The sequence below is a fragment of the Chiloscyllium plagiosum genome, unplaced genomic scaffold (assembly GCF_037043375.1).
Source record: "Chiloscyllium plagiosum isolate Xiang-an unplaced genomic scaffold, Cpla_swu_hap1 HiC_scaffold_3, whole genome shotgun sequence".
Taxonomy (NCBI): domain Eukaryota; kingdom Metazoa; phylum Chordata; class Chondrichthyes; order Orectolobiformes; family Hemiscylliidae; genus Chiloscyllium; species Chiloscyllium plagiosum.
In genome coordinates this window covers 37,504,874-37,532,858 of record NW_028270141.1, presented here as the reverse complement: position 1 = coordinate 37,532,858, position 27,985 = coordinate 37,504,874, and the positions used below count along the sequence as shown (strand labels likewise).

The 27,985-nt window shown below is 41.1% G+C and overlaps 1 protein-coding gene across 1 annotated transcript in view; it reads left to right on the top strand.

The window, feature by feature from the left end:
- hmgcll1 (3-hydroxymethyl-3-methylglutaryl-CoA lyase like 1) overlaps positions 1–22,845 on the top strand; it is a 103,734-nt gene extending 80,889 nt beyond the window's left edge. The window contains exons 8-9 of the mRNA XM_043679339.2: positions 13,238–13,363; positions 17,940–22,845. Coding sequence (XP_043535274.1) covers positions 13,238–13,363; positions 17,940–18,041 — 228 coding nt within the window. The 3' untranslated portion in view covers positions 18,042–22,845. The remainder of the gene's footprint in view (positions 1–13,237; positions 13,364–17,939) is intronic.
- Positions 22,846–27,985: the final 5,140 nt, after the last annotated feature.

Below are 27,985 nucleotides of genomic sequence, written 5' to 3'. Positions count from 1 at the left end.
ATTTTGCAGAGATCCCAACCACTCAGACACGGGGAGAATGCAGCTGGCCCAATCACTCAGTTTCAAACAAAACAGAATTTATTTACAGACTACTGAATGAAACACAAACAAAAGAGAAATGAATTTAGAATAACGTCAAACATCTGAAAACCCAGTCACCTCTACCGTAACTTAATGATGCTGTTCTAAATACTTGCAACATCCTCATGAACACCCCCTTGGCTAAAAAGGTAAAATCAAACACTGGCTTTTACAGGAGAGAGATTGCAGAGAGAGAGAGAGAGTCAGCCAGAAAACCTCTGTTGAATCCGAGACCGTTCTCCCCAGCTAAAACTTGACCAACAGCTTCAAACAGAGTGCTTGCTAAAACCAAACCAAACCCTAAACTGGAAGAATTGGCCAATCCCCTTTTATGCAACAAGTGTTTTAAAAGAAAGACTTGAAACGTTTTCAAGTAGATATTTCCAGACATATCGTAGCATCTGCCTTTACGAACCCTCATAATAAAAAAACAAGGACAGAATAATATTGTTAAAGGAGCAACATCGTCACAAGAAAGGATGCACATTGTCATCTTGGTAAACAATTTGTACATCATTTATGGCTCTGTATGCTGTTTCTCTATCCATCAAAAATATTCCACGCCTTCGCTATTCTGATTGCCTCCCCTTTATATTGGCGACATTGAATCTGCCCTGGAGAAGGGTCACTGGACTTGAAACGTCAACTCTGCTTTCTCTCCACAGATACTGCCAGACTTGTTGAGTTTTATCTGCAACTCTTCATTAGAAGAAGATATTTTGAAATTCTGGAAACAAAACACCTTATGAAATTAATCTAATATTTAGACTGTTATACTACAGTGGTGTAAGTGGATGAGTGATCAAGAGTTAATTAATGAAAATTAAGTGCTTGGGGAAATCTTCAATTATCCTGATTGCATTCCAACTCCCTATGTAGATGATAAATTCAGAACCCTCAAAGTTGCCTCCAGAATTAATCAACAGTCTTAGGGTTGTAAACAGCTATTAGATAAATGTAATTCATTAGAGTGAAGAATATAAAAGAATATGGACATTCCTTTTGAACTCAGCACCACCTTATCTAGCTCTGTGAACATACAGCCCTGCAGGCACTCTGTGCAATGCATTATTTGCACAGAGTGTTCAAATGCATTGAACATACATGCATGCCAATGCATATAGAAACATTTGTCAGAGTGGTGTTAATTCTGTCAGTGTGAGACTCCATAGAGTTGGCAGGGAGGTGCTGCTGGATGTATTCTCAAGAAACCCTTGTAAATTCAGCAGAACATGAGCACATTTACCTTGCTACCCTTTTCTGGAGCAAGGGCTGGAATTCTCTGAACAGGCCAGTTGTCGTGCTGCCAAGACTGAAAATAGGGCCACACACTAGGCAACAGGAAGCCCTACACCTGGAGACCAATTCACTAGTGGCAGCCACTAATATGTTCTGATGGGAGTGGCCATGCCAATGCTGTTGGAAGACAGAGAGGGAGCATCAATGCACAATAAATTTATTGATGTACCATGGTGGGGCAAGGTAGGCAGACCATGGGCAATCAAAGTGGAGGGAAGGAAGGAGGAGTCACAGCCTCCAATGACTCCATAGGCATCTGGCAGCTACTGCTCCTGGGGGTGGGATGCTCTCTTGTGTGCTGGAGAGCTCCCTGCCCTCCACTCCAGCAATCCACTGGGTGGTTCCCAGGTCCTAATTATTATTCTCCCTGGTAAGAGACAGACAGGACCTGGCACTTCATTGACCAAGCCGCTGACGTCTCCCCCAAATGTTAAGATGCCAGGGCAGAGTGGGTGGCATGGTGGCACAGTCGTTAGCACTGCTGCCTGACAGTGCCAGAGACCTGGGTTCAATTCCCGACTCAGGCGACTGACTGTGTGGAGTTTGCACATTCTCCCCGTGGGTGCTCCTTTCCTGAAGAAGGGCTCATGCCCGAAACGTCGATTCTCCTGCTCCTTGGATGCTGCCTGACCTCCTGCGCTTTTCCAGCAACACATATTCAGCAGCGTACTTTTATATTTATGTTAAAGATCAATTTATTTATGATGGAATATGGAATAGCAGAAAATAAAGTGTATGTTAATCTAAAATGGGCATCACGTGAAAAGTAATTTTATTTTATAGTTGGAGGAGCACCCACAGAGAACAGCAAGTCATAAGTTGTGAGTTTTCTTTTCCAATATATGTTAATAGTCTGCAACTCATGATCTCTGTGCTCACAAGTTCTCACAGTGTACTGTCTGTAAATGGCATTGGTACATCAGAGAGTTATTCTGAAGCATGAAGGAGTATTGCTTTGGACAGTGAGGAATGGTCCCGTATTGGGATGTGTTCACAAATGTGTTTATAAAAGAAATGTTAGCTCATCCTCTGCAATATTAAATCTTGTCAATGCATTTGACAAGTGAGAGGAAGCTTTGAGTGTTCTCTCTTTTGCTGATGTACATGGTCTAAGGATCATGTTGAGATACGTAGCAGCGAAATCTGGGAATTGGATTGTAGGCTGGCCAATTGTCAAAGACAAAGATCCAACTACAGAAGAACCTCAATTATCCAAATGACACGGGCGGGGAGTATTTTGTTCAGATAATCAAAAGCCGGATAATAGTTTAACCAAGCATCGGGACCTTGCGATCTTGTTCGGATAACCCTAAATTTGGATAATAGGTGTTCGGTTAATCGAGGTTTCACTGTAATTATGTTCAGAATGGGGGTGCCTGATAATGATCTTTTCTTTGCTTACCTAGATCTCCTTTGCCAATATCGACATTTTAATTATTTCATAAGTGTTAGACAAAATATTTATTTGGTCTTAGGTTTATAGTTTTATAGAATTATTGTTTTAGGTATATTTCTGTAATTCAGATCAAGAAAATGCAGTGTTTACCTCAAAAATATATTGAAATCTCAATATGGAAGGGAAATATTTAAAAGGAACATAAGGGCAACTTTTTCAAGCAGAGGGTGGTGCGTGTATGGAATGAGCTGGTGGAAGCTGTTACAATTACAAACATTTAAAAGGTATCCGAATGGGTATATGAATAGGAAGGGTTTAGAGGGATATGGGCCAACTGCTGGCAAATGGGAATAGATGAATTTAGTCTAAATGATCAGCATGGATAAGTTGGACCAAAGGGCCTGTTTCCATGCTGTACATCTCTATATCTCAATGACTGTGTGCTTAACTCATTCTGGTGTGCAAAGGCTACCACAGCTTTGGATATCTAATTACTATGATATAGAAAAATCAAGGCAACAGCCTGGAAAATATCCACTGGCATCTGCAATCCGCTGACAGTCACTTCTGAAGTATGCTATTGAGAAATAAAATATTGTGGTGAGAAGCTCGTTTTAGTTGACAAGTGCACTCCTAATGCTGAGCATCAGGATCTAATGATAATGAAAATGAGCTTTCCCAAAACACTTACCCGCGAGTAGAAAGTATCATGAATTTTGCATTTCAGACTCAGCTCTGGAATGCCACAAAGCCGGGAGGATTGCTTTTCTCAGGTTGAAGTTATGGTACAGAGTGAGCAAAGTTTAGCAGGGTACAACACAGGTAATCACATGCATAGGTCTGTGTTAGACAGGCTATCACTGCCGAATTGTCAACAACAGATCAGGGAAAAGGGGCTGAACCTGACTGAAAATTTTTGCTAGATTTAATTGAGAGTTTCTCTCAGTGAAGACTGCCTGGCTTTCTTATGCTATTGTCAGAAAATCATAGAATCCTTACAGTGCTGAAAGAGGCCATTCATACTATCGAGTCTGCACCGACCCTCCAAAGAGCATCCCACCCAAACCCAGAATCCCACCCTGTCCCTGTAGCCCTGCATTTCCATGGCTATTCCACCTAGTCTCCAGGGACACTATGGGCAATTTAGCCAGACTGATCCACCTAATCTGCACATCTTTAGACTGTGGGAGGAAACTAGAGTACCAGGAGGAAACCCACACAGACACAGGAAGAAAGTGCAAATTCACTGATGACAGTCCCCCAAGGTTTGAATCGAACCTAGGTCCCCAGTGCTGTGAAGCAGTATTACTAACTATTGAGCCACACTGCTGCCTCAAATAGCCTCATTAGCTCTCCACCCTGCCCTGTGGTACTCTGCCTGTCATATCCTCCCATTTGTATGGGCAGAGCAACCTACTGGATCCTTAGCACTGGCACTTTTTATTCTATAGTGTACTGTGCAGTGTGGAGTTGCCCTGTATTGTTCAATTAATTTGTCCCAGACATGGCAGATAAAAGTAAACTGGTGTCCTGCTTTGCAGGCAGGAACCTGGAGGTCCTGGTGGATAGGGTAGTGCAAAGGAGGGTTGCCCTCTTCCCACAGATCTGGCAGAGAAGGCCACATGACCAGACCCTGCCTGCTTGGTCTGAGGTCACCACCAGGATCCAGGATCCAAAGATCCACCAGGCTGTGGGCACTGGTCTAACAATGTGCCACCATTTTCTCTCTGACACTATTTTCTCTCTGGTACTTCACCCTCATTCTAACTCTGCTACTGCACCCACCTCTCATCAAGGCTCAAGCTCTGCCACTTACATTACTGTCTGCAATACCATCTCTCACTCACTTCCTTACATCTAAACTCCCACTACCTCTCAGTACTGCCCCCCTCAGCCCTGTCGGAGTTCAGACCATGGAGAGTGCATCTACCACTGTTTGGATGCACTCAGCATGTCTGCATCCTCTAGACAGGAATGAGCCTGAGTTGTCCCAAGCCAAACTCTGAGGCTAATGGGCTCTATTGTAGGGCAAGCTCCCTCCAACCATGCTGCAGACCCAGGACGTAACCGAGATGTAGTGGGAGGAAACGGAGAAGGAAGACCTTATGAGGGTACATAGATGTCATGGGTGGCACTTCATTGTAAGTATGTTCTTACATTTCTCCATATACATTCACTTTTCAAAATCAGTTGTGCGTGAATATCTGTCTGGCTCTAACTACAAGAATGAAAGTACAGAGGTTAGTTGTCCTTAGCGCTTTTCAATTTTTTAGGTGATTGTAACAAGGTCAGCCAAGTGGAGCTCAAAGAATATGAGTTCCCCGATTGGGCTTGATAACCTGGTTCAGTCAGGGAGCCCTGGCTGACAGATGCGAACAAGAGTCAGGCATCCTGTTCACTCTGAGAGCAGGCTCTAAGAGAGATGGATTTGTGTCAAGGACTGTCCATGTGTAAATAAAGGGTGACTTGATGAGGTGTAAAGTGAGCAACTGCTGCACCAGGTGCAGGCTTTGGAAACTTGAAAGATGATTGCTACTTTGATACTTAGGATGAGCTTTCCCAGACCATAATACATTGCTCGTGCATCCCAGCCATTAACTGGGATTGAGTCCTGAGGTTACCTGATGTGTTCCGCAGTGCCTGGGGACAGAATTTGTAGTCCGCACTGTAGGTCAAAGTCCACGTTTCAGAAAGCATATAGATTTTACCTGTGCTTTATGAGTGCCTCTGTATTGCTATTACAATTTGAAGGCCCTCACATCTTTCACCATAGAAACCACCTCCCTCACAGGATAAAATGCTTTGTCTGCCCACTCTGGATGTCATCACAGTCATTTTCAGGCCTGTTGTGCACTTGTTACTTACAGCATGATAGAATGAAACAGTCATTGCTCCCTCCATAGTGAGCCTCAGACACAGCCTCTTATCCTTGGAGAAACCCCAAATGTAAACACTTCCTTTTTGGGAACCCTCCCCATCAATCCCATTGGCTTTGAACTTCTCCAAGACCACACCCAACTGATCTAAATCTTCAAGTCCCCACTTTATGTCTTCAGCCCAGGCATGGTGAGGCAATATGCCTGATATAGTAGTCCACAAGGCGAAAGTGAGGACTGCACATGCTGGAGATTAAAGTCAAGATTAGAGTGGTGCTGGAAATGCACAGCAAGTCAGGCAGCATCCGAGGAGCAGAAAAATCGACGTTTAGGGCAGTAGCCCTTCATCAGGAAATCCCGATGAAGGGCTCTTGCCCGAAACATCGATTTTCCTGCTCCTTGGATGCTGCCTGACCTGCTGTGGATTTCCAGCACCACTCTAATCTTGATACTAGCCCACAAGTCTGCCCCAAAAAGCAAGGGCATTGTTCTTAATGACCCGCTCCCTCTCCTGCATTACCCCTTTCCATTAAATGCTGCCTCTCCTCTGTTCTTATTTATGAGTTACCTCCCTTCACAATTATTATCCCTTCTGCATCCCAGCATGCTGCCTCTAATCACAACTGACTTCCCCAGCTTCATACCCGTAGCAGTGCACCCTGATATCCTACCCTTGGCTTTTAACGGACTGACACTAGGTCTGACCAGTACCCACCCCTCAATCTGTAGAGATATGCACCTCTGACCCTGACTGACCCCAACTGCCAACTGGCTGTGTCTAAGGCCCCAGACTGAAATCGGAAGCTGCCCTTGACTTACTGTGCCCTGGTCCAATCCATGCAATGGATGCCTGTCCTTGTCTATGAACTCTAAGTAGATGTGCCATATGATAAGTTGAGGCTGTCAGATACCAAGATCTGTGGATGGATGGGACACACCATCACTGCCTAGAGAGTATGTTGGTGCCTGCTTTCCACAAGGAGTAAGAGGAGAACTGAGTCACCAGGTTACTGCTCTGATTTCCGTGTTGGGAATCGTTGCCATCTCGTTTCTAACCAGTGGATGTGGGAATGGGAAACTGCATATCACTGAGGCAAGGTTGGCATCTAATGAGATGTTAGCATGTGCTAATAGGTCTCTTGCTGCTGACTGGTAAAAATCTCATCTTGTTATTGAACACTTGGTTGGAAAATGCGACTATTTGTTCTCGACATTACAGAGTTCCACACTGGCCACCTTCCCAACTTTCCCAACTCTTTCATTGTGACTCACATCATTCAGGGGCCAGCAGGATTCCATCCTTTGTTTATTTCTGTCAGGCTTCCACCATCACACCCTGAGGGGATTTGGAGTCTGTGTATGTAAATGCCTGGAATGTCACAGGAAGATTGGTGAGCTGCACACACAAGTTGCCACTCAAGATTATATAGTAAATTAGTAATAATGTAGATCTGGCTCACATGAAGACAGGAGTGCCATTTCAAAATACTTGGCTATTCATGTTATTCCTCAGGAAGAAGGAATGAAAGGGTATCTTTAGTAATATTGATCAAGGTACTGATCCGGCCCTGTTATATGAAGGGATGATATGCTTGACGGTTCCAATCAGACCCTATTTGGTTAATGTTAAGAATCAGAAGAGGAGCAGGACAATACAAAAGCACCAAATTATGGGAAGCAGCAAATCTGCAAGCAAAATTCAAAAGATATAAAAATAACAGAATAACAATAATGGAGACTGCAATTATCTTAGTATAAACAGAGAGGAAATACAGCATGAGAAGTGGCTGATATTCCTGAAGTGTGTACAGGGCAAACCTGTGGTTAGGCATGTTTCTATTCCAGTCAGCAAAGCTCTTTTATGACTACTTCATGGGATGTAAACGTTGCTGGCCTTATTGCCCTAATTGCCCCTGAAGAGGTAGTGCTGAGCTGCCTTCTTGAACCACAGCAGTCCATGTGGTAAAAATTACCCCCACAGTTCTGTTCAAGAGGGAACTTCAGGATTGTAACCCAGCAACAGTACTGGGGGGACATAGTCGAGCAATGGTCCGTAGGAAAGCTTTTAAGAAACAATTATTATCATATATTTAGGTTTAATTACAGATAAGGGCAAGGAACAATCAAATATGAAGATACTCTCCTGCAGAAAGGTGAGCTTTGATGATTTTAAAAGCAGAATGTTGAAGGTGGGAGTGAGACAATGATTATCAATTAAAGAATACAAATAAACAATGGGAAGCCTTCAAAGAAGAAATCGGTACAGATTAAATGTAATCATACAAATGACAAAGGAAAGGCATTCAACACTGGAGCTTGCCAAATGAATGCAATTAAAATGAAACAGAAAAAGATGGTAGAAGTCAGATTGATAATACATTATCGAACCAAGACAGAAGTGCTTTGTAAATAAGCGATACTCAAGGGAGGGATAAACAGGATTGAAAAATATATCTTCTTGTGGAGGTAGGGAACATGGCAGGAGGTCTTAAATCAATACTTTGTATCTGTCTACACCAAAGATGTGGAAGAGCAGGTAAAAGAATTAGAATAAAATGGAGACAGTCGAGTTACTGATGTAGTTAGCAACACTCAAAGCAGCAGAAACACCCAGCCTAAGTAGGATGCAATAAAGGTTGCTTAATGGAAGCAAAGGGGCAACATAGGAGGCTTTGGCTATGATCTTTTTTTTAAAATATATTTTTATTGAAAAAATATGACTATGATCTTTCAATCCTACTTGGCTATATCAATCTTGCCAGAGAAGTGGAGGATTACAAATGTTTCTTTCTAAGTTCGAAAAAAAGAAGATGCAGCCTAATGTCAATTGTTGAGAAACTTGTTGAGAATGTAAATCAGGACAAAATTGTTCAGAAAAATGTATGTGAATGAAAACAAGCCTGTGTGGATTTTTTAAAGTCAAATCATGTTTGACAAACTTAATTTGAATTTTTTACTGTAGTAATGGGGAGGGTTGATGAGGGTAATGCATTTGATGTGTTGGTGAACTTTGAAAAAGCATTGATGATGTAACTAGTTAGCAAAATTAAAGACCATGGAATTAATGGAGCAGTGGTTGCATGGTTATGAGATTGATTAAGGGGCAGAAAGCAGAAGGTAATGATGAACTGCTGTTTCCAGACAGGACTGAAGTAAACAATAGTGTCCCCCAGGGATTATTAGGAGCACCGCACGGATTGATTCATGTTAAAATCTGCAAATGGGAATAGAGCAAACTCAACTTAAAAAAAACTTGCACATGACACGAAGGTTCGAAGGATAACAGCAGACTTTAGGAGGAAATAGACAGACTGTGAAAAGGGCAAGCACATTGAAAATGAAAGTCAATAAGCAGAGTGTGGAATGATTCCTGTTGGAAGGAAAATGAGGAGAGAAGATTTAAGTTGGTACAGTTTTAAAGGGAGTGCATGAACAGTGAGACATGCCAATAAACATATACAAAACATTGTAGGTGGCAGAGCAAGTTGATAAAACAAGTAGGATCCTTAACTCTGTAAATATATATGACAGTAAAAGCAAGGAGGTTATGATAATCTTTCAGAAATCACTGGGTTGGATCTTAGCTAGAGTCTTGTGTTCAATGTTGAATCCCTACAGTGTGGAAGTAGGCCATTCGGTTCATTGAGTTTGCACTGACTCTCCGAAAAACAGCTCAGCCAGACCCATCTCTTACTCTATAATCGTGCATTTCCCATGGCTAATCCACTTAGCCTACACACTATGGAAAATTTAGCATGGCCCATCCATTTAACCTGCACATCTTTGGACTGTGGGAGGAAACCAGAGCACCTGGGGTAAACCCACTCAGACAGTCACCCAAGAGTGAAATCAAACCCAGGTCCCTGAAGCTGTGAGGTAGCAGTGCTGACCACTGAGCTACCATATGACCCAACATGGTCACTGCGCTTTAGGAATAATCTCAAGGCTTTAGAGAGCATGCAGAAGAGGTTTCCTGGAATGATAACAGCGATGAGAGACTTCTGTTGTGTGGAGAGCTTAATCAGCTGAGATTGTCACGGGAGCAAAAAAGTAAAAGGTGAAATTTAATATGATTGCTTAAAATTATAGGGTATTTTTATTTGAGAATTATGCGAATAAGAAGGGAACCATTCAACCCCTGCTCATTTCATTGAAACAGTGCACAGGGCAGCTCCTGCATTTCCTGTTTTACTAAGATGACAACATTTCAAAAATATTTCATTGACTGTAAAGTACTTTAAGAAATTTGGTGGCTGGGGAAGGTATTGTACAAGTGCAAGTTCCTGGATAATAAGGTCCATAACACTATCTTCTGGCATTTAAAAAAAAAACTGTTAACACTATATTGCAAGCTAAGAATGGATCTAAATGTTTCAACATTTAGTCAGCTTACATCTGATCCAAGATATTTAGAATTTGGGTAGGTGAGAGAATTTTTTTAATGTTTTGTAAATATTCCTCTGTATCTACTCTGTTGATGAATTTTAAAATACATATTGAACACTAGAATTATACACAGTACTCCAGTGGGAACTTAACCAAGACCCTCTACAACTGAAGTAAAGCTTCCTTCATTTAATTTCTGAGCCCTTGAGATAAATGCCAACATTTCTTTAATCTAAAACAAAAGCAACATGTAGCGGATGTTAGAAATCTGAAAAGTAAACAGGAAGTGCTGTAAATACCCATTAGCTTTGGCGGTATTCATTGGATGAAAAACAAAGTTAGTGTTTCAGGCCGATGACCTGCTATCAAATTGCACTGATCTTTTTGGTCACTTTTTGTACGTCTCTCAACTTATAGAAAATATTTTTCAAATATTTTTTCCTTATCATTTCCTTCTTCCATCTCTATAATATTCCCTTAATTACTGTTGTTTGTAAGCTTGATTTACTTATCGATTCATCCAAATTATTGTGGCGGATGGTGGGATGTTAAGTCCCAACCTTTAAGATTGACTGTGTGACATCCTGCTTCCAGTATCAGGCTTAATTCACAGTAAAATACACTGCCCCATGTGCAGGGCTTTGACTAACTACCTAATTCTGGCTGCCTGCTTGCCATTTTAAAATCAAAGTGATAATGAAAGGGCAAGCCTGCTTTATAAATCTTCCCACAATCAGTACCTCCCAAAGGAATCAGATCAACCCATTGTTTCCACCCACTTACAGTTCCTATTATCAGCCTTTCTCCTTCCCTGACATACCACTTCCCATTCCTTTTTTTCCCACCTATCTTTCTCTCCCACTGGGCTCCTTTTCCCTCTTTCTTCTCATTCCTCAATCCCCGGCCTTCAGTATATATTGCCTTTTCCGAGCTTCTCCTAGTTCTGATGAGGGATCAAACATTGTCTTCGTTTTCTCATCATAGAGTCAAAAGTGTGGCGCTAGAAAAAGCACAGCAGGTTAAGCAACATCCCGAGGAGCAGGAGAGTCAACGTTTCAAGCATCACATGTCAGAGAACATCTCTGGGGCGTACGCACTAAACAACCCCACCATCTTGTGGCCGACCACTTCAACTCCCCCTCCCACTCCGCCAAGGACTTGCAAGTCCTGGGCCTCCTCCACTGTCAAGTCCTAGCCACCTGATGAATGGAGGAAGAACGCCTCATCTTCCGCCTTGGTACCCTCCAACTACAATGAATCAATGCCGATTTCACCAATTTTCTCATCTCCTGTCCCCCCACCTTTTCCCAGATCCAACCCTTCAATTCAGCACTGCCCTCTTGAACTGTCCTACTTGTCCATTTTCCTTCCACCTATCTGCTCCACTCTCCACTCCAACCTATCAGCATCACCCCCCACATTCATTTACTTATCGCCTTTCTAGCTACCTTCCCCCACCCCCATTTACCTCTCAGCCCTCTTGCTCCCCGGACACATTCCTGATGAAGAGCTTATGCTTGAGACCTCAACTCTCCTGTTCTTCAGATGCTGCCTGACCTGTTGTGCTTTTCCAGCGCCACACTTTTGACTCTGATCTGCAGCCTCTCTTCATAGAGGCTGTCAGACCTGCTGAGTTTCTGTTCCAGCATCATGGAATCCCTGCAGTGTGGAAAGAGGCCATTTGGCCCATCGAGTCCAGAGTCCAACCCTCTGAAGAACAGTCCACACAGACCCCTAGCTTATCCCCGTAACCCCACATTTATCATGGTTAACCCACCTACCCTGCACACTATGGACAATTTAGCACAGTTGAGACTGTGTTGCTGGAAAAGCACAGTAAGTCAATCAGCATTCAAGGAGCAGAAAAATTGATGTTTCGGTCAGAGCCCTTCTTCAGGAATAAGCATTCTTGAAGAAGGGCTCCGGCCTGAAACGTCGATTTTCCTGCTCCTCGGATGCTGCCTAACCTGCTGTGCTTTTCCAGCAACATACTCTCAACTCTGATCTCCAGCATCTGCAGACCTCACTGTCCCCACAATTTACACAGCCAATCCACCTAACCTTTGGGAGGAAACTGGGGGAAACCCAGATGTAGGGAGAAGGTACAAACTCCATGCAGACAGTCACTGAGGCTGGAATCGAACCCTGGTGCCTGAGGCAGCAGTGCTAACTGCTAAGCCACTGTGCTGCCCAAGTCCCTGTATCATTTTGGCAGTTACTATATTACAAAGATTCAAACAATTTTAATCTCTCATGGTCCTACATAGAATTCCTTTATTATAATCCGACTGAGGCAGGAACATTATTAAATGAAAACAATTTTTTTAAAAACTCAGCTTTGGGATTACCTACATGTATTCCTGACACTAAACACATTCACAAGAATCGTGCAGTTAATTAACACTGCCATCTGCTGTACCTCTTAGTATCACACATACACCAATTGAAAACCGAATCACTTCTCAGTTACTGCAACACTCTTTCAACTTATGAATTATATGTCAGTTGAGCAGATCTAGTTTTGGTTCAATCACAGGTTTTACTTTGTTATGCTGGTGAGAATACAGTAATAAGTTATTCACTGTGGTTAAAACAATTAAGTTTGTTGACTTAATTAATTCCATTATCTAGTTTCATGCATTATGCATTATTTGTGCCTGCGTTATTAATTGTTTGAAAAACTTGATCCGTTGCACATTTTATTGAAGCCTATGTAATTTGCCAATTGTCTGCATGATTTAACTGCATAAGACGAACCTAGAATTTTCCCATTGATCAAAAAAAGTTAAGAGGAGATTTAATCAAGGTATTCAAGATGATCATAAGCATGAATAGAGTAGACAGAGAGAAATTGTTCTTACTGGCAGGTGAGTCAGCAACCAGAGGAAACTGATTGACAAAAGAGCAGGATGGAAGATGAGGTGAACGTTTTATAATCAGCAAGGAGTTATGATCTGGAATGCAGTCTCTGAAAGGGTAATAGATACAGAGTCACTGTGAGGTGTTGGGAGTGGACACCGTGGGATGATGGGAGTGGTCCCTGCAGGATGATCGGAGTGGTCATGGTCTGCTAGATATTGGGGAAACAATCTCTTGACAATACGCAATAAATACTGGTCTTACCAGCAATGCCCACATTCTGAAAACAAATTTGAGGAAGTTATAATGCAGTGGATTAAGGTCTGATCTTCCCTTACAGATGGGAATCAATGTTGTGGATTGCTCTGTGGCTGGACTTGGTGGTTGCCCTTATGCTAATGGAGCTTCTGGAAATGTTTCAACAGAAGATGTTGTGTACATGCTGAGTGGCTTGGGTATTCAGACGGTGAGTTGACTTAGATAATTATTATTTTAGTAACATTATTCATGACTAATTCTACACAAATTGCTCTTGGAGTTCTTCAAAAAATATTTTAAACAGAGCTAAAGTTGCTTTTCATATTCTGAAAGGCTTGTGTTTAGAGGTGAGAAAAATCTGCAAGGGTTCATGAGATCTATTTTCCACAGGCTTTTCATTGCCAAAAGGGCAGGTATATTGTACAGGTATATTGAAGGTCTAAAAGATATATTGTACGGGTATATGTTGCTGGTGTAACCGCACAAAGATCATACTTCGAATACCTCTTTTTAAATACTCACGTTGATGACTTACTGAGAAGACTTGCATTAGTTGAAATGCTTGAGCATTTGAAAGTTGGGCTCATTTTCAAAGTTCAGTATTTAAACGTAGCTTCCTCTCCCTTTGATTGTTCTGTTCGATAACCTTCTCCCAGGGCCTCTGCAGATGCTGCTTTGTAACCCATTCCAAGGAAGTGCATGACAGCAGCTGACACTGAACTCTCCATTTCACCTTCCTCCCTTTGGGCAAATCACCTGGGCTTTAATAATGGAACACACATCTGAACTATATTATGTTAACCAATTCCAGCAAACATCTTTGCTGAATACTAGGCTAAGAGAAGATTCCAGTTCAACTCCATTGAAATGCATGGCTTTTTTGATTACCTGCACCATTTGGGATAAGTCTTCCACTTTACTGTTTCTGACACAGAGCTTCAAAAAGTAAGTGCAGGGTGAATAATGAAATGACTAGTCCCTCTGATTTCCTCTTGGTTTTTAGAAAAGTAGCATGTTATTTGAGAAATAGCTACACGCCTCTTTCTTGCTGTATGCAAATACCCTTGTAACAGATCTCTGTATTGGTAATTTACAGGTAACACCAGAAGCAGAAAATTGATTAACAATGGAATAGGAATATAACAAAGCAGAAATTATGTTTTCACTCTATAAGGTTGGCTCTCGAGTACAAAACAAATTAAATTTCACTATTGTTCCCTCTTCTCAACCACTCAATACCTATACAACCCCTGCATTTATAAGACCAATTGCCAGCAGAGAAATTCCATTTCAAATATTCCTCAGATTCATGGATTCTACCTCATCTTCATCTTAAATTATGACCACATATTCTCATATTATTCCCTTTGTTCCTAGACTCTGCCACATGGGGAAATCTTCCTGCATCTACCCTAGATTTTTAAACTAACAGGAACTGCAGATGCTAAAGATCTGAAACAAAAACAGAAATAGCTGGAGAAACTCAATCATGTCTGGCAGCATATGTTGAGGGAAAGAAAAAAGTTACTGTTTTGAGTCCAGTCAACCTTCTAAACATTACTTTTATTTCCCTCTTCACAAATACTCCCAGACCTGCTGAGTTCTTCAGCAATTTCTGTTTTTGCTCATTTTGGCAGTTACTGTGCTACAAAGATTCAAACAATTTGAATCTCTCATCGTCCTAAACTTCTTTCTAAAAATGTGCGTTTCACTAAGGTTCACTCTCATTCTCCTATATTCCTATGAGTACAGGTTCAACTTACCAGACTTTTCCTCATGCTGGTATCAGCTTTGTAAAGCTTCTCTGGACAGCCTCCAGTGCCAGTGTAACTTTCCTTCGATATGGGGCCCAAAACTGTTCACAGTATTACAGCTGCAGGCTGTCTAGTGCCTTGTATAGTTTTATCAAAACCTCCCCACTTTTATACATGACTCCCTTTGAAGTAAAGGTTGACATCCCACTTGCCTTTCCTATTATCCGGTGAACTTGGATACTCCAAATCCTTTTGTCCTACAGCTTTCTACAGTCTTTTCTCCTTTCAAATAATATTCAGCTCCTCTATTCTTCCTGCAATGTGAATAACCTCAAATTTTCTCACATTGTATTCCATCTGTCAAGGATTTGCCCATGCATTTAATTTGTCTATATCTATCTGAAGACTCTGTGTCATCTTCACTACTTACCTTACCAACTACTTTTGAGTCATTTGCCATCTTGGCTTTAGTACATTCATTTCTCATCATTAATATATATTGTAAATAATTGTGGCAACAGCACTGATCCCTGCAGGACACCACTAGCTATAGGTTACCATTTTGAAAATGTTTATCTTATAAGTATGTAAGTTAGCTCACTGAGCTTGAAGGTTTAAGTGAAAGTCTCTGGTGAAGTGCTGCAAATCTTCTCAAAAAGGTTAATCTTACCTCCCCTCTGTCTTCTGTTAGTTAGTCAATCTTATAATCATGCTAATAAACTCCAACATCATAATGTCTTTTTAAGTAGTCTAATATGTGGTACCTGGAAAATCTCAATATATTGCATCCATTGCATCCCCTGTTTTTTACCTCCTCAAAGAATTCTAATAAATTTGTCAGGCACGACTTCCCCTTCCTGAGGCCATATTGACTGCTTGGTCACATTATGTATTTCTAAATGCTATTACATCTTTCATAAAAGACTCTCACATTTTTTGAATAACAGCTGGCTGATAATGATCTAGTTTATTGTTTGCTTCCCTTTTTAAATGGAGGTGTTATGTTGACAGTTTTCCAATCTTTTGTGTCTATTCCAGAACCTAAAGACTTGGAAAATTACAGTCAGTACATCTACCATCTGTAGCTCCTTCCTTTTTATATCCTCAGACATGTCCCATCCAATGCAGGGGATTTATCAGTCTTTAGTCCTGTTAGTTTCATGAGCACTTTTTTTCTTGTGAAAGTTATTGTATTTATTTCCTCTCCTCCTTTTACCCGTGATTATATAGAAATTTTGGAAAGTTTCAACTGTGAAGTCTGATGCAAAATATTTATTCAACACGTTTGTTGTTTCCTAGTTTCCCATTATTATTTCCCCAGCCCCATTCTCTAAGGGGCCAATGTTCACTTTAGCTTCTCTCCTCCTTTTTATATATTTAAAGAAGCTCTTGTTCTTGATCATACTGGTTCGCTGCAAACATAACTCCACAGTCCTACTGCCATCGCCCTTTCCCTGCAGCCCTGGAAATTTTTCCTGTGATGATTATCCAATTTTATTATGAAAACCATGGTTGAGTCTGCCTTCAGCATACTCTTAGGAAGTGCATTTGAGATCCTCAATATTCACTGTAAAAAAGAAGGCTGCTTCCTTTTACTTTTCCATTTTGTTTGACCAATTACCTTAAATTGGTATACTGTGGTTTTCAGCACTGCTGCCATTTGATCCAGTTTCTATCTGCTATGTTTAGGCCCTTTTTGAACAGCTTTATTAAATATCCTCCCTAGCTTCTCCAGTTTGTTCGATAACCCTCGAACAATTCTAGTAAATCTTTTCCTCACCCTTTCTAAAACCCTCACGTCCTTCCTGAAGTTTTGTATCTAGAATTGAACACAATGCTCCAAATGAGGCTGAACCAAAGTTTTGTAACATTCTCATTGTAACTCCCTTATTTTTGTGCTCCAGCTCTCTGGTTATAAAGCCAAGAATCCGGTTACCTTTTAACCACTTCCTCAATCCATCTTGTCACCTCCAACAGTTTGAGCACATATATATCCAGGTGTCTCTTTTCGTTCATTATCATTTACATCATACCCTTTCTCTTTATATTGTTGTTTCTCGTTCTTCCTTCCATTGTCCATTCTATCAAAATATGTCCTTCCAAAGTCAATCACTATCCTTCTCACACATCATAATTCTCCTCCCAGATTACAATCCTTCAAAATCTGGAGTGTTGTGTTCCGTTCTGGGCACTGTGTTTTAGGAAGGAAGATATTAAAGAGTGTGTAGAAACATTTACAAAAATGATTCTAAGGATGTGCAGCTTTGGATTTGTAGATACCTTGTAGATACCTGGTGAAGCAAAGGTTGTTTTCCTTAGAGCAGAAAAGGTTGAGAGATTTATAGAGATGTTCAAAATCATTTGAGTGTTGGGTTTCAAGGGAGTGTAGAATGGGGTCTGGACAGAGTGGATAGAGAGAAAATGCTTCCACTGGCAGAAAGGTTCAGACTCAGGGAATTCCAATTTTAAGTGATTGGTAAAGATCTGATAGTAAAGTGAGGAAGAATTCTTTATACACAGTGAGTGATTAGGATTTGGAATACACTGCCCGAAGGTAGAGTGGAGGCAGATTTGATGCTATCTTTCAAAAGGCACTTGGAAAATTAGCCCAAGAACAAATCAAATTGCAAGGTTATGATTAAAAAATGGGCAGTGGGACTGACTGAATTGTTCTTGCAGAGAAATAGTATGGACATAATGGGCTGAAAAAATGTTTTCTGATCAGTATCTATTCTATGATTCTGTGATTCTATGCCCTTTCTTCGATGGTTTCACTGATCAGTCACTCAAATTAGGTAACAGGTTGGGACAATGTTCAATTTCAAGGTTACAAATGCAGATCTGTACTTCAAGTGCTGAACAAAATCTTAATTTTCCAAATTTCTTCTGTTAATATTTCTTCACAGTTTAGATTCAAAGTTGATTTTTTCGTTTCTCTGGTCAGGTAAATACTGCTCAGAGAAACTTTAATGCAAATATTTACTGGTGGTGCCACTCTTTAAATTTACTTTCTTTCTTTATTGACTGCAGGGAATAGATTTATGCAAGTTAATGGAAGCTGGCCACTTTATCTGTAACGCACTGAACAGGAAGACCAACTCAAAAGTAGCTCAGGCATGTTACAAGCCATGATATGGATCCGTGATATGGAGTTCAATAGACATTCCTTGCTGCAAGTACTTAAGCCATAATATTTAATGTGACTATTAAATTCAAAGTTGCACTGAAGCACTTGAAATAATGCCAGGTGCCACGGTAGGAAATCTCATGCTCTGCACTTGTATGAACATAGTCAGATGAACCGTGAGCGAATGAACCACTTCTATTTAATGCCAGCAGTAAGCAGTTACCTGTTGTGATACAGCTTTCTTCTGCCAGTCAAGCTTATCAAGGGACAATGACAGAGTCTGAAACACAAGAAACAAAGTTTGAAAATTCTGTCTCCCACAACTCAATCACTCCTCATCTAAATAGTTTCTCTTTCACCAAGACAAACAATAACGTGTCACATTCCATTTACTCACCATCTCTGTGGGGATGAACATTCAGCCACACAGATACCGCTCACTATCTTTATGATCTGACCTTAGTTTTGATACTATGTCATCCTCTCGATCCACAGGGGTTTTGATACAAACAATATTAGAAACAGAATGAAGCGACGTAGCAAATATTGGCTTTGAAATTAAACTCTGGGAGCATCATGATCAACCACGAAGGTTTCACCTGGTGTGAAGATTTACTAGATATAATATCAAATCAGAGCATCAGAGAACTGGGCTTCATCAATGTGTGCCTCATATTTACTGACATTTTTCATGTCAGAACTTCCTAAACTTTCTACATCACAGCAGATTTCAGTATTAACATTCCCTTGACTGAGATTGTTCTCTGTGCACATTTTATTTAGGTTTCAGGAAGTTTCTTAACTTCAACAAACCTCTTTACTGAAAGAGTTGGCTATCAACACAGTTTAAAAATATAGAATCCTTCATTCCATGTCAAACATCAATGGGGCAAGTTGCAGGAGAACCTCTAGAGTAGAGACTGGGCCAGGAGTGTCATCTTTATTAGCAACCAACTTGGGAATGCAATCTGTTTTGCTTGAATTAACTAGGTCACATGTCAAGCATTAGGAAGATTGTATGATTAGTCAGTTTTCAGTTGCATCTAGAGTTTATTTCTAGTCTTGATTTCTAGTCTATCCTATGCTCAAAGATGATGTCCAGTGCAGAGTGCTGTATGTGGCCATGAAGGTGAGCACTGTGTACAATCTATTTTTTTTTATTCTGTGGCACAAAGGAAGGTTGCAATTTACCATTCATTTGCCAATGTGATTGATGCAACTTATTAAAGGGAAGCTATATTTGTCAGCTTTGTCATTACAGCAGATCAACAGTGAGGAAAGACCATCCATCAGATTGAAGCTGTTGGTTTCCAGAGTTATTTAACAGTATCCAGGTTGCTCTGAGGTCCTATAGAACCCATTCCCCTCCTTGGCGCCACAGAACCTTCAGCATTTCAAAACGTGACTGCAGGCAGGGCATTCCAAGTGGCGATGGCCATTAGATTAGATTAGATTCCCTACAGTGTGGAAACAGGCCCTCCAGCCCAACCAATCCACACTAACTCTCCGAAGAGTAACCTACCCATTTCCCTCTGACTAATGCACCTAACACTACAGGGCAATTTAGCATGGCCAATTCACCAAATCTGCACATCTTTGGGTTGTGGGAGGAAACCGGAGCACCCGGAGGAAACCCATGCAGACACGGGGAGAATGTGCAAACTCCACACAGACAGTCACCCGAGGCTGGAATTGAACCTGGGACCCTGTTGCTGTGAGGCAGCAGTGCTAACCACTGAGCCACTATGCCACCCCTTGAATTGCCTTAATACCTTGAATTTCAGCTTTTATCTATCTCAAACTCGCATCATAATCAGGGAACTATAGAAACCTCACAGTAAAGAAAGAGACCATTCGAGTCATAGTGTCTGTGCTGACCAAAAAAAAAAATGAGGAAAAGAACTAGCACCTATTGAAGCCCACCAATCAGCCCACAGCCTGTAATCTTGCAGGTTGCAGTGCCTCAGGTGAAGAGCCAGGTTTCTTTAAAATGAGTTGAGGATTTCTGCCTCAAGCACAAAATGGACAGCAAATTCCAGACCCCCTTCTGGGTGGAAATGTATTTTCCTCATGTCCCCTCTAATCTTTCAACCAATCGCCTCAAACCTGTGCCTGTAGTAATTGACCATTTTATTCATGGAACCAACCCCCTGCCCCCTAAACCCACCCACCTATCGCCTGTGATTGATGGACCCACTCCTCAACATTTCCTTCCATTCTGTCCATGGGCATAACTTGTGTCTGATAGGGAATTAATTTTTCCAAGTGATTTGAGGATTTTCAGGGATAGATCTGCCCAGTGCCCACATGTATTCTGAGGGACTCTTAGTGACTGCTCCAAAGACAACACTGAACTCTGTTTTTCTGTATAACACAGTTCACCTTTGACCTTTTCTGTTTCTCCCACCCCCATCCCATGTTTCTTTGGAGATACATCTTCGTTCCATCAACCATCCTACAATGTGATGATACATCAGTGCACTTTTCCGTCCCATAGACCTGCAAATAATCAGCAGCTGAATGAATCGGTCGGTACTCAGTGAGTACTGTGTGATTCCAACCAGCTTAAATAACAACATTTCACTTCACAGCACCTTCTATCTTGATTCAATGCATCCCAAAGTGTAAACAAACCAACTTGCTTTACCATAATACTTCATGTGTTTCCTGGGTCACGTCATTTGCCAATGTACTCCTCCTCAGAGTTGTATCTAGAGGATCGGGATCCTGAGTGAGGGTTGACTAGTCATGTTCTACAAGAAAGTCACAAGATTTAAATGTGACTGTGGTGTAGAGGTTTAATTGGAAATGGTTAGGGTTGAGGAACATAGATCATGAGGTGTCTGGGAGGAATCCGAGGTTAGTTGCAGAGGACAGTCATCTTTCTCGTCACTTTCACTCCCAAACAATCCAGCTAAGTTCACATGCTGTAATTGCCAGAAAAATGATTCCCTTATAGTATGTGTTCAGAAAAACCTCCGCGCAATGGAGTAGCCATTGGCTTGCTTCATTTCTGCATGAATATTGCACCTTATGCGATGTGGGATATCCCTGCTCTGCCAGAACTGCCAGTATCCCCTCGAAGAAATGTACATCTTCTCCTTTGGTCCCTGAACTATCTTATAGCACTGTACACCTGGAAATGGGTGAGTGGAATCCACACATGCTGCTATATAAAAACAGTATCCAAAAAGCATTTGAGTATTAAACTTGCAGTTCTCCTGTTTAACATCTTCAGGCAAGCTCAAATCAGGCTAATCAACAATTATAACCATGGTTGTATACTAAAACCAGACTTTCAGACAGGGGGCGTCTTACCAACACAACACCCAGTTTCATGGCCATGAGATGCCCAATTCCATCTTTCATGGTCATTTAGAAAAATGATAAATAATGGAGTTTGGCATTGTGTTTCCGCTAAATTGGAAAAATCCCCACAAATGCTCATGCTGTGACATTACAAGGTAATTAAAGAGCAGCCTTTGATAATGTTTCCTTATAAGCTGCAAGTTATAAGCAATTAGCTTGTTATGGTAAATATTAAATACCTCACAGCCATTGTATTGGAAAGTCTTTGCATCCTTTCCTGCTGTTGTGAATCGAGACAGCTGTGTAATAAATACAGGGTAAAAGTCAACAGGCTTAAAAAAAGATGACAATGAGGACAGTTAGAAATCGATTTGTTTAATTTAGCAAAACAACCCACTGACAGTTGGTTTGTTTGACTGGTGAAAAATTGATCTTAGTTCTTACTCTGTACGATTTCTTGCAATAAAAGCCAAAAAGTTAACAATCAAGCATAGTCTCACAGATGTTCAAAAGCTTTACCTGAAACTGTTTTAAGAAGTACTGTGCCAAAAAACAGCATGTATATCTAGTTCCTATCACAAACCATTCTACTGTTAAGCTCATGTGTCATATTGCCATAAAACAGACACAGGACAGGTATGAGTCAGCTCCCATAAAATAATGTGCCTATGGGAGGGACTAATACCATTCATTAAATCTGAAAAAATGCCAATACCATTTGCAAACTCAGTTGCCAACATCTTCAGATCCCATTAATCAGCCATGCTGTTTTGTCCAACAGGAATCAAATGGCAACTCTGTCCCTAAGTCTTAGCATGATTGCAATTGACCATCACCAGACATGTCATTTCTGCGCCTCAGGCTCTCCACTTACCTACACTTGACTATTACACTGCTAACATGTGTTGGATTCAGACCTTAGGAGGCCATTGGCGACTACTACATCTGGTACTGGAACTACAAGTATGGTTCCCAATTATGAAATCAGTTTCTGATAACTGTGAAGGGTGAGGGATGCATTATTTACTTTGGACTGTGACATTGATACCCTGAGTCAGACCTGATGGTTAATGCTAGTGATATCATTATTCATTTCAGTGCAACTTGTGCTGTTAAGTGATACATCTTTAAAGAAGCAAAAGAAAACTTGCTAAGCTTCTGTTCTTGAGGGGAGTGCACGAGATGTGCACCATCTATTTGACTGTCATATTCTTGTCATTCCCAATACTCTCAGGCAATGTTCCAACACATTTGCTAAAGTTGAACGTGCATCATGACATTACTTGATTAAATTTTCATTTTGTTCACTGAAACATTTCCTATAAGAACAATACTATGTGGGCTAGAACCTTAAATGTGCATACATATACATAAAATGTTGAGCTTTTAACTCACTAGGAACTTTGAAGATTTGCTCTTCTCTGAAAGAGTTAATGTTTGAAACTATTATTGTTGAGTGGCATCAAATCTATGCTTTCTAATAAAGGCATCAATGTATTTCAGCAATTACTTTGGGAGCTGTGTATTATTTATAATATCATTATGCTGATCACTGGATCATATAGTTCATGTGATTGAAAATTGATGGAAATAACCTCTGTATTACTTTAAATTATTGTGAAATTTGTGAAAAGGAGGAGGACTAAGTGTTGATTCAAGGCATTTTTGAAATATGCTTGCACCCATTTTATAAAAACAGTTAACAGGTTCAGGAACAGAAGAAGTCAATATTCATTATTTTTAGATTGAATGACATATGATGTAACCCAATAAATGGATGCTCCCAAAAGTAGACATGTAATCTGAGCTCAAAATAACCTAGTTTTCCAAAGTTTGAGTATACCCTGCAGTCAAATGAACTGCAGACATTACTGACATTGCGAACCATTCGATGTGTTCACACTGAGATGGGGTAAGGTGTACTGCACACCCTTAATGATACCTTTGCCCTCTGGAATCAGCAGGTCCACCCAGAGCTCCTAATTCTCGAGACCTAGCTGCCTCCTCATTCTCTTTCCTGGCTATCGCCATTGCATCTTGTTCCATTGCAATGCTGCAGCACAGGAAAGGTGCACTTCTTCTGTCTGGGCTTTGCCCTCAACATTATGACTCCACTTCTTCTGTGAGAGCAAAGGGTCTGAGGGTGCAGGTATATAATTCTTTAAAGTTTGCATCACATATAGACAGGGTAATTTAAAAGGCATTTAGCGTGCTTGCTTTCATTGCTCAGTCTTTTGAGTATAAGAGTTAGGAAGTCATGTTGAGGTTGGACAGGGCATTGGTGAGGCCTGTTCTGGAATACTGTGTCCATTTCTTGTCACCCAATTATAGGAAGGATATTATTAAGCTGGAGAGGGTTCAGAAGAGATTTACTAGGATGTTGTCAGGTGGGGAAGGTTTGAGTTATAAAGAAAGGCTGGAACTTTTTTCACTGGAGCATAGGAGGTTGAGAGGTGACCTCATAGAAGTTTATAAAATGATGAGAGCTATAGATAGGGTTAATGATAGGTATACTTTCCCAAGCATGGGAGATTTCAAGACTAGGGGACATATTTTTAAGGTGAGAATATTTTTTTTAAAAAACCTGAAAAAATTTTTTTCACAGAGGGTGGTTCACAATGAACTTTCTGAGGAATTGGTGGATGTGGGCACAAATACAACGCTTAAAAGACATTTGAATAAGTACATAAATAGGAAAGGTTTGATTAGATTACCTACAGTGTAGAAACAGGCCCTTCGGCCCAACATGTCCACACCAACCCTCTGAAGAGCAACCCACCCATTGACCACTTCACCTAACACTTTGGACAATTTAGCTTGGCCAATTCACCTAACCTGCACATTTTTGGACCATGGGAGGAAACTGGAGCACCCCCACACAGACACAGGGAGAATATGCAAACTCCACACAGACAGTTGCCTAAGGGGGGAATTGAACCCAGGTCTCTGGCGCTGTGAGGCACCAGTGCTAACCACTGTGCCACTGTGCTGCCTCTTTTTATAAGGTTATATTGTTCTAACTCGCTGAATAGATTAGATTACTTACAGTGTAGAAACAGGCCCTTCGGCCCAAGTTTAGAAGGATATGGACCAGGAGGAAGGAAGTGGGACGAGTTTAGTTTGGGATTATATTCAGCATGGACTGATTGGATTGAAGGGTCTGTTTCTGTGCTGTGTGACTCTATGTCTCTATAATGGTCAGTGAACCATAATTGTCTTCTGTGGCTAATGCTATCTGTCCCTATCCATCATGCCTGACCGGTGTCAGCTCCTCAGCAGCATCGTGGTTCTGAACCATTCTGTAGATTGTGAGTAAGTGCCAAGTTCAGCAGCAGTATGTGTCCTAAGACTCCTCAGGTAATCTGTCTGCTGGAGGGTACCAGATCTGAGACCTGTCAAGGCTGTACATTCACCTTGTCAATATGAATGTAGTGACTGAACTTTTTACAGAACTGAATCCAGCTTCTCATCTCACGCTTGACACTGATAGGAATTGCATTCTGAAGCCTGACCTCTTTTAGGTCAGCTGGTGGCCTCTACCTGCCTCCCTCTGAGATAAGAGCCTCTCTGCTCTCCCTCTCTTTCTCTCTCTCTCTCTCTCTCACACACATACACACACTCTGTAATGTTTGATCCATGTTGTCATTGGCAAAGCAAGGGACAGCCCTGCCCTAGGGTGCAAGACCTCTGGATCTCCTGTGACATCTCACTTCCCTTTGCTGCTTTGGAAGACTCGCTCCCATAGCAGCTGCTCTATTTTGGGGTTTGGCTGCTTCATGAGTTTCCCAGGAGGAAGTGGAAATGCTTTCGCAAAAATGTTAAAATGTTCCCTGAAGAGGTCAGACTCATTGGAGATGCTGGCTTGTGTTGACCAAATTGGAAAAGGTTCAGGTGGGAAAGCAGCAAAGAGATTGGGAGAGTTCAGTCAGGAGCCAGCAGAGGTGAAGCTGAGATACCAGAGTGCACAATCCTCCAAACAACTCATCTACCCAATGCCTCAAGCACCTCCTGGCCTGTGTGCTGCAGTGCTCAGATCATACTTTGGACTTATTACCCATCCCTGAACCCATGGGCCCACTCCCAGACATCCTTCATCTTGAGGGAGCAGCTAAGAAGAGGACAAAGTCTTCAGCGAAATCAATAGATTCTCCCCTTGGGACAACCTCAGTGATGGTTGCTGTGGGAAATTTAAATCTGTCCCCCTTCCCATCTGAGTTTTCTCCTTTCCTGCCTGTAAATGGAGAGGAAACCCACACCCATATCAATGAAAGTAGCAACCTGTGAAAATCTTAACTTCAATCAGTTTCCCACTAGAGACATTTTCCTGACACAAAAACAGTGCCGAAGTTCATTCCTGCCTCAGTGATGAAAGTTCAGTCCACTTTGTGTAATTTTAAAAAGGAGATCTCCTGACATTATGCTTCAAATTAGATAGGAACAGACCCAAAATGACATTGGATATTCTGCTAGAATCCACAGTTGGATAAGAATCTGCTGTGAAGATCTCATTAGGTGAAGATTAATAATGAATGAAAAGATAAATTGTAAATGCACTAGAAATATCACCAGTACAGGTTAGTAGGCATCAGAGACAGATTAAAAGGTCTTTTTGAACGTGCTTATTCCAAGGGCAAATCAATTGCTCAATGCTAGTTGGGCAAGGGCTCTGATGATTCATCTTCTGCCATGTTTACACTGGTGCTGGAGTCAAAGGTTTATACAGTTTGTATTAACACATCTTGACTCACAAAGTTAACATTTACAGTTGTCATTGTTATTATTATTCTACAGGTACTTTGACTAAAAAGTGCCAATTTTCCAAATCGTACTTTCCTGGCACTCACCGACTGGAATTATTCACTGGGAAACTACTATTTTCCGTTGGTTAGAATTCAGAGATGAAAAAGTATCAGGAAAACTCCCATCATTTACTGATATGTGCTTCTGTGTGCATGGGAGTCTATACCTGACACATACACTGAGAAAATTGGAACATAGCAATCACTTTTGTTACCCTCATTTAATGACAGACAGAACTGCAGTTTTTTTTTTAATTCTGAAAATTGAATGTTTGGTTATTCTAAAGACTGTGTTATTAATTATTTGATTGCAGTATGCTGGATGTGAATATTTTTAAGTCTCCTTAATTTTAATTTTACAATGACATAAATAGGCAAGATTGGACATACGTTAATGTTTAATCAAATTTTTCACTAAATTTGAAATAGTCATAGAATCATAAAGCATGGAGACAGACCCTTCATCCCAAATCATCTATGATGACTGATTTCTTAAGCTGAACCAATCCCAATTGCCTGCATTTGGCCCATATCCCTTCAAACCTTTCCTATCCATGTACCTGCCCAAATGCTTTTTGAATATTGTGATTGTACTCACTTCTACCACTTCCTCTGGCAGCATATTCCATTCACTCACCACCCTTCATGTGAAATATTTGCCTGTCAGTTCCCTTTTAAATCTTTCCCCTGTCACCTTAAACATGTGCCCTCTAGTTTTGGTCTCTCCTACTCTAGTGGAAAAAAAGTCTTTGGCTATTCATCTTATCTATGCCCCTCATGACTGTATAAACTTCTGTAAGGTCACCCCTCAGCCTCCTACACTCCAGGGAAAAATGTCCCTTTCTATGCAGCCTCTCCTTATAACTCAAACCTTCTAGTCTCGATGACTTGCTTATAAACCTTTTGAGCACAGTTTCCAGTTTAGTAACATCTTTCCTATAGCAGGCCAACCAGAATTGTACCCAATACTCCAAATGTGACGTCACCAATGCCTTGTCCAGCTTTAAGATGACGTTTCAACTCCTGTACTCAGTTCTCTGACCAGTGATGGCAATCGTGCCAAATACCTTCTTCATTATGAGTGAAATATTAGGACTGGGCTTTCAGGAAGGCAAAACCCAATCCAATGGATCAAGCCATTCATCAAAAATTCTTAGTTGAGAAACTACAGAAATCTTGTCTGTAGCACTGTGTCAGGGCTAAGCCAGTACACCTGTTGGAAATCCAAAATGAAAACAGTATGTGATGGAAATACTCAGCATCTAGGGTCAGGCAACATCTAAGGAAAACGGAACAGAGCTAAGGTTTCAGCTAATAACCTTTTGGTTTACAGTAATTGAATGGGAGAAGGTGGAAAAAAAGACCAAAGAAGGGATTGGTGAGGCAATGTAAAATGGTAGAAGCATTCATGGGGCCAGAGCAAAAGGGAGTGGTGATGGGGAAAGTAAAGAAACTATGCTACGTCCAGAGGAAGTGTGAATGGCAGGATTCTAAACAACAGTAATGGAAACAGAAAGTACTAGAGACACACAGCAGGCCAGGTAGCATCTGTTATCAGAATTGTTCTTGTCTGTACATATAAAAAATAAGTTAAGAGAGTATGACCAACACGCAATGGGCAAGCAAATGAAGTGGGAGCGGAGACACTGATCTTGTTTTGTTGAACTCAGTGTTGAGTGCCAATGACTATAATGTCAAAGTATAGTGCTGTTCCTTAATCCTGAGCTTAAAAATATGTTGCTGGAAAAGCGCAGCAGGTCAGGCAGCATCAAAGGAACAGGAGAATCGACGTTTAGGGCATAAGCCCTTCTTCAGGCTTATGCCCTAAACTGACCTGCTGC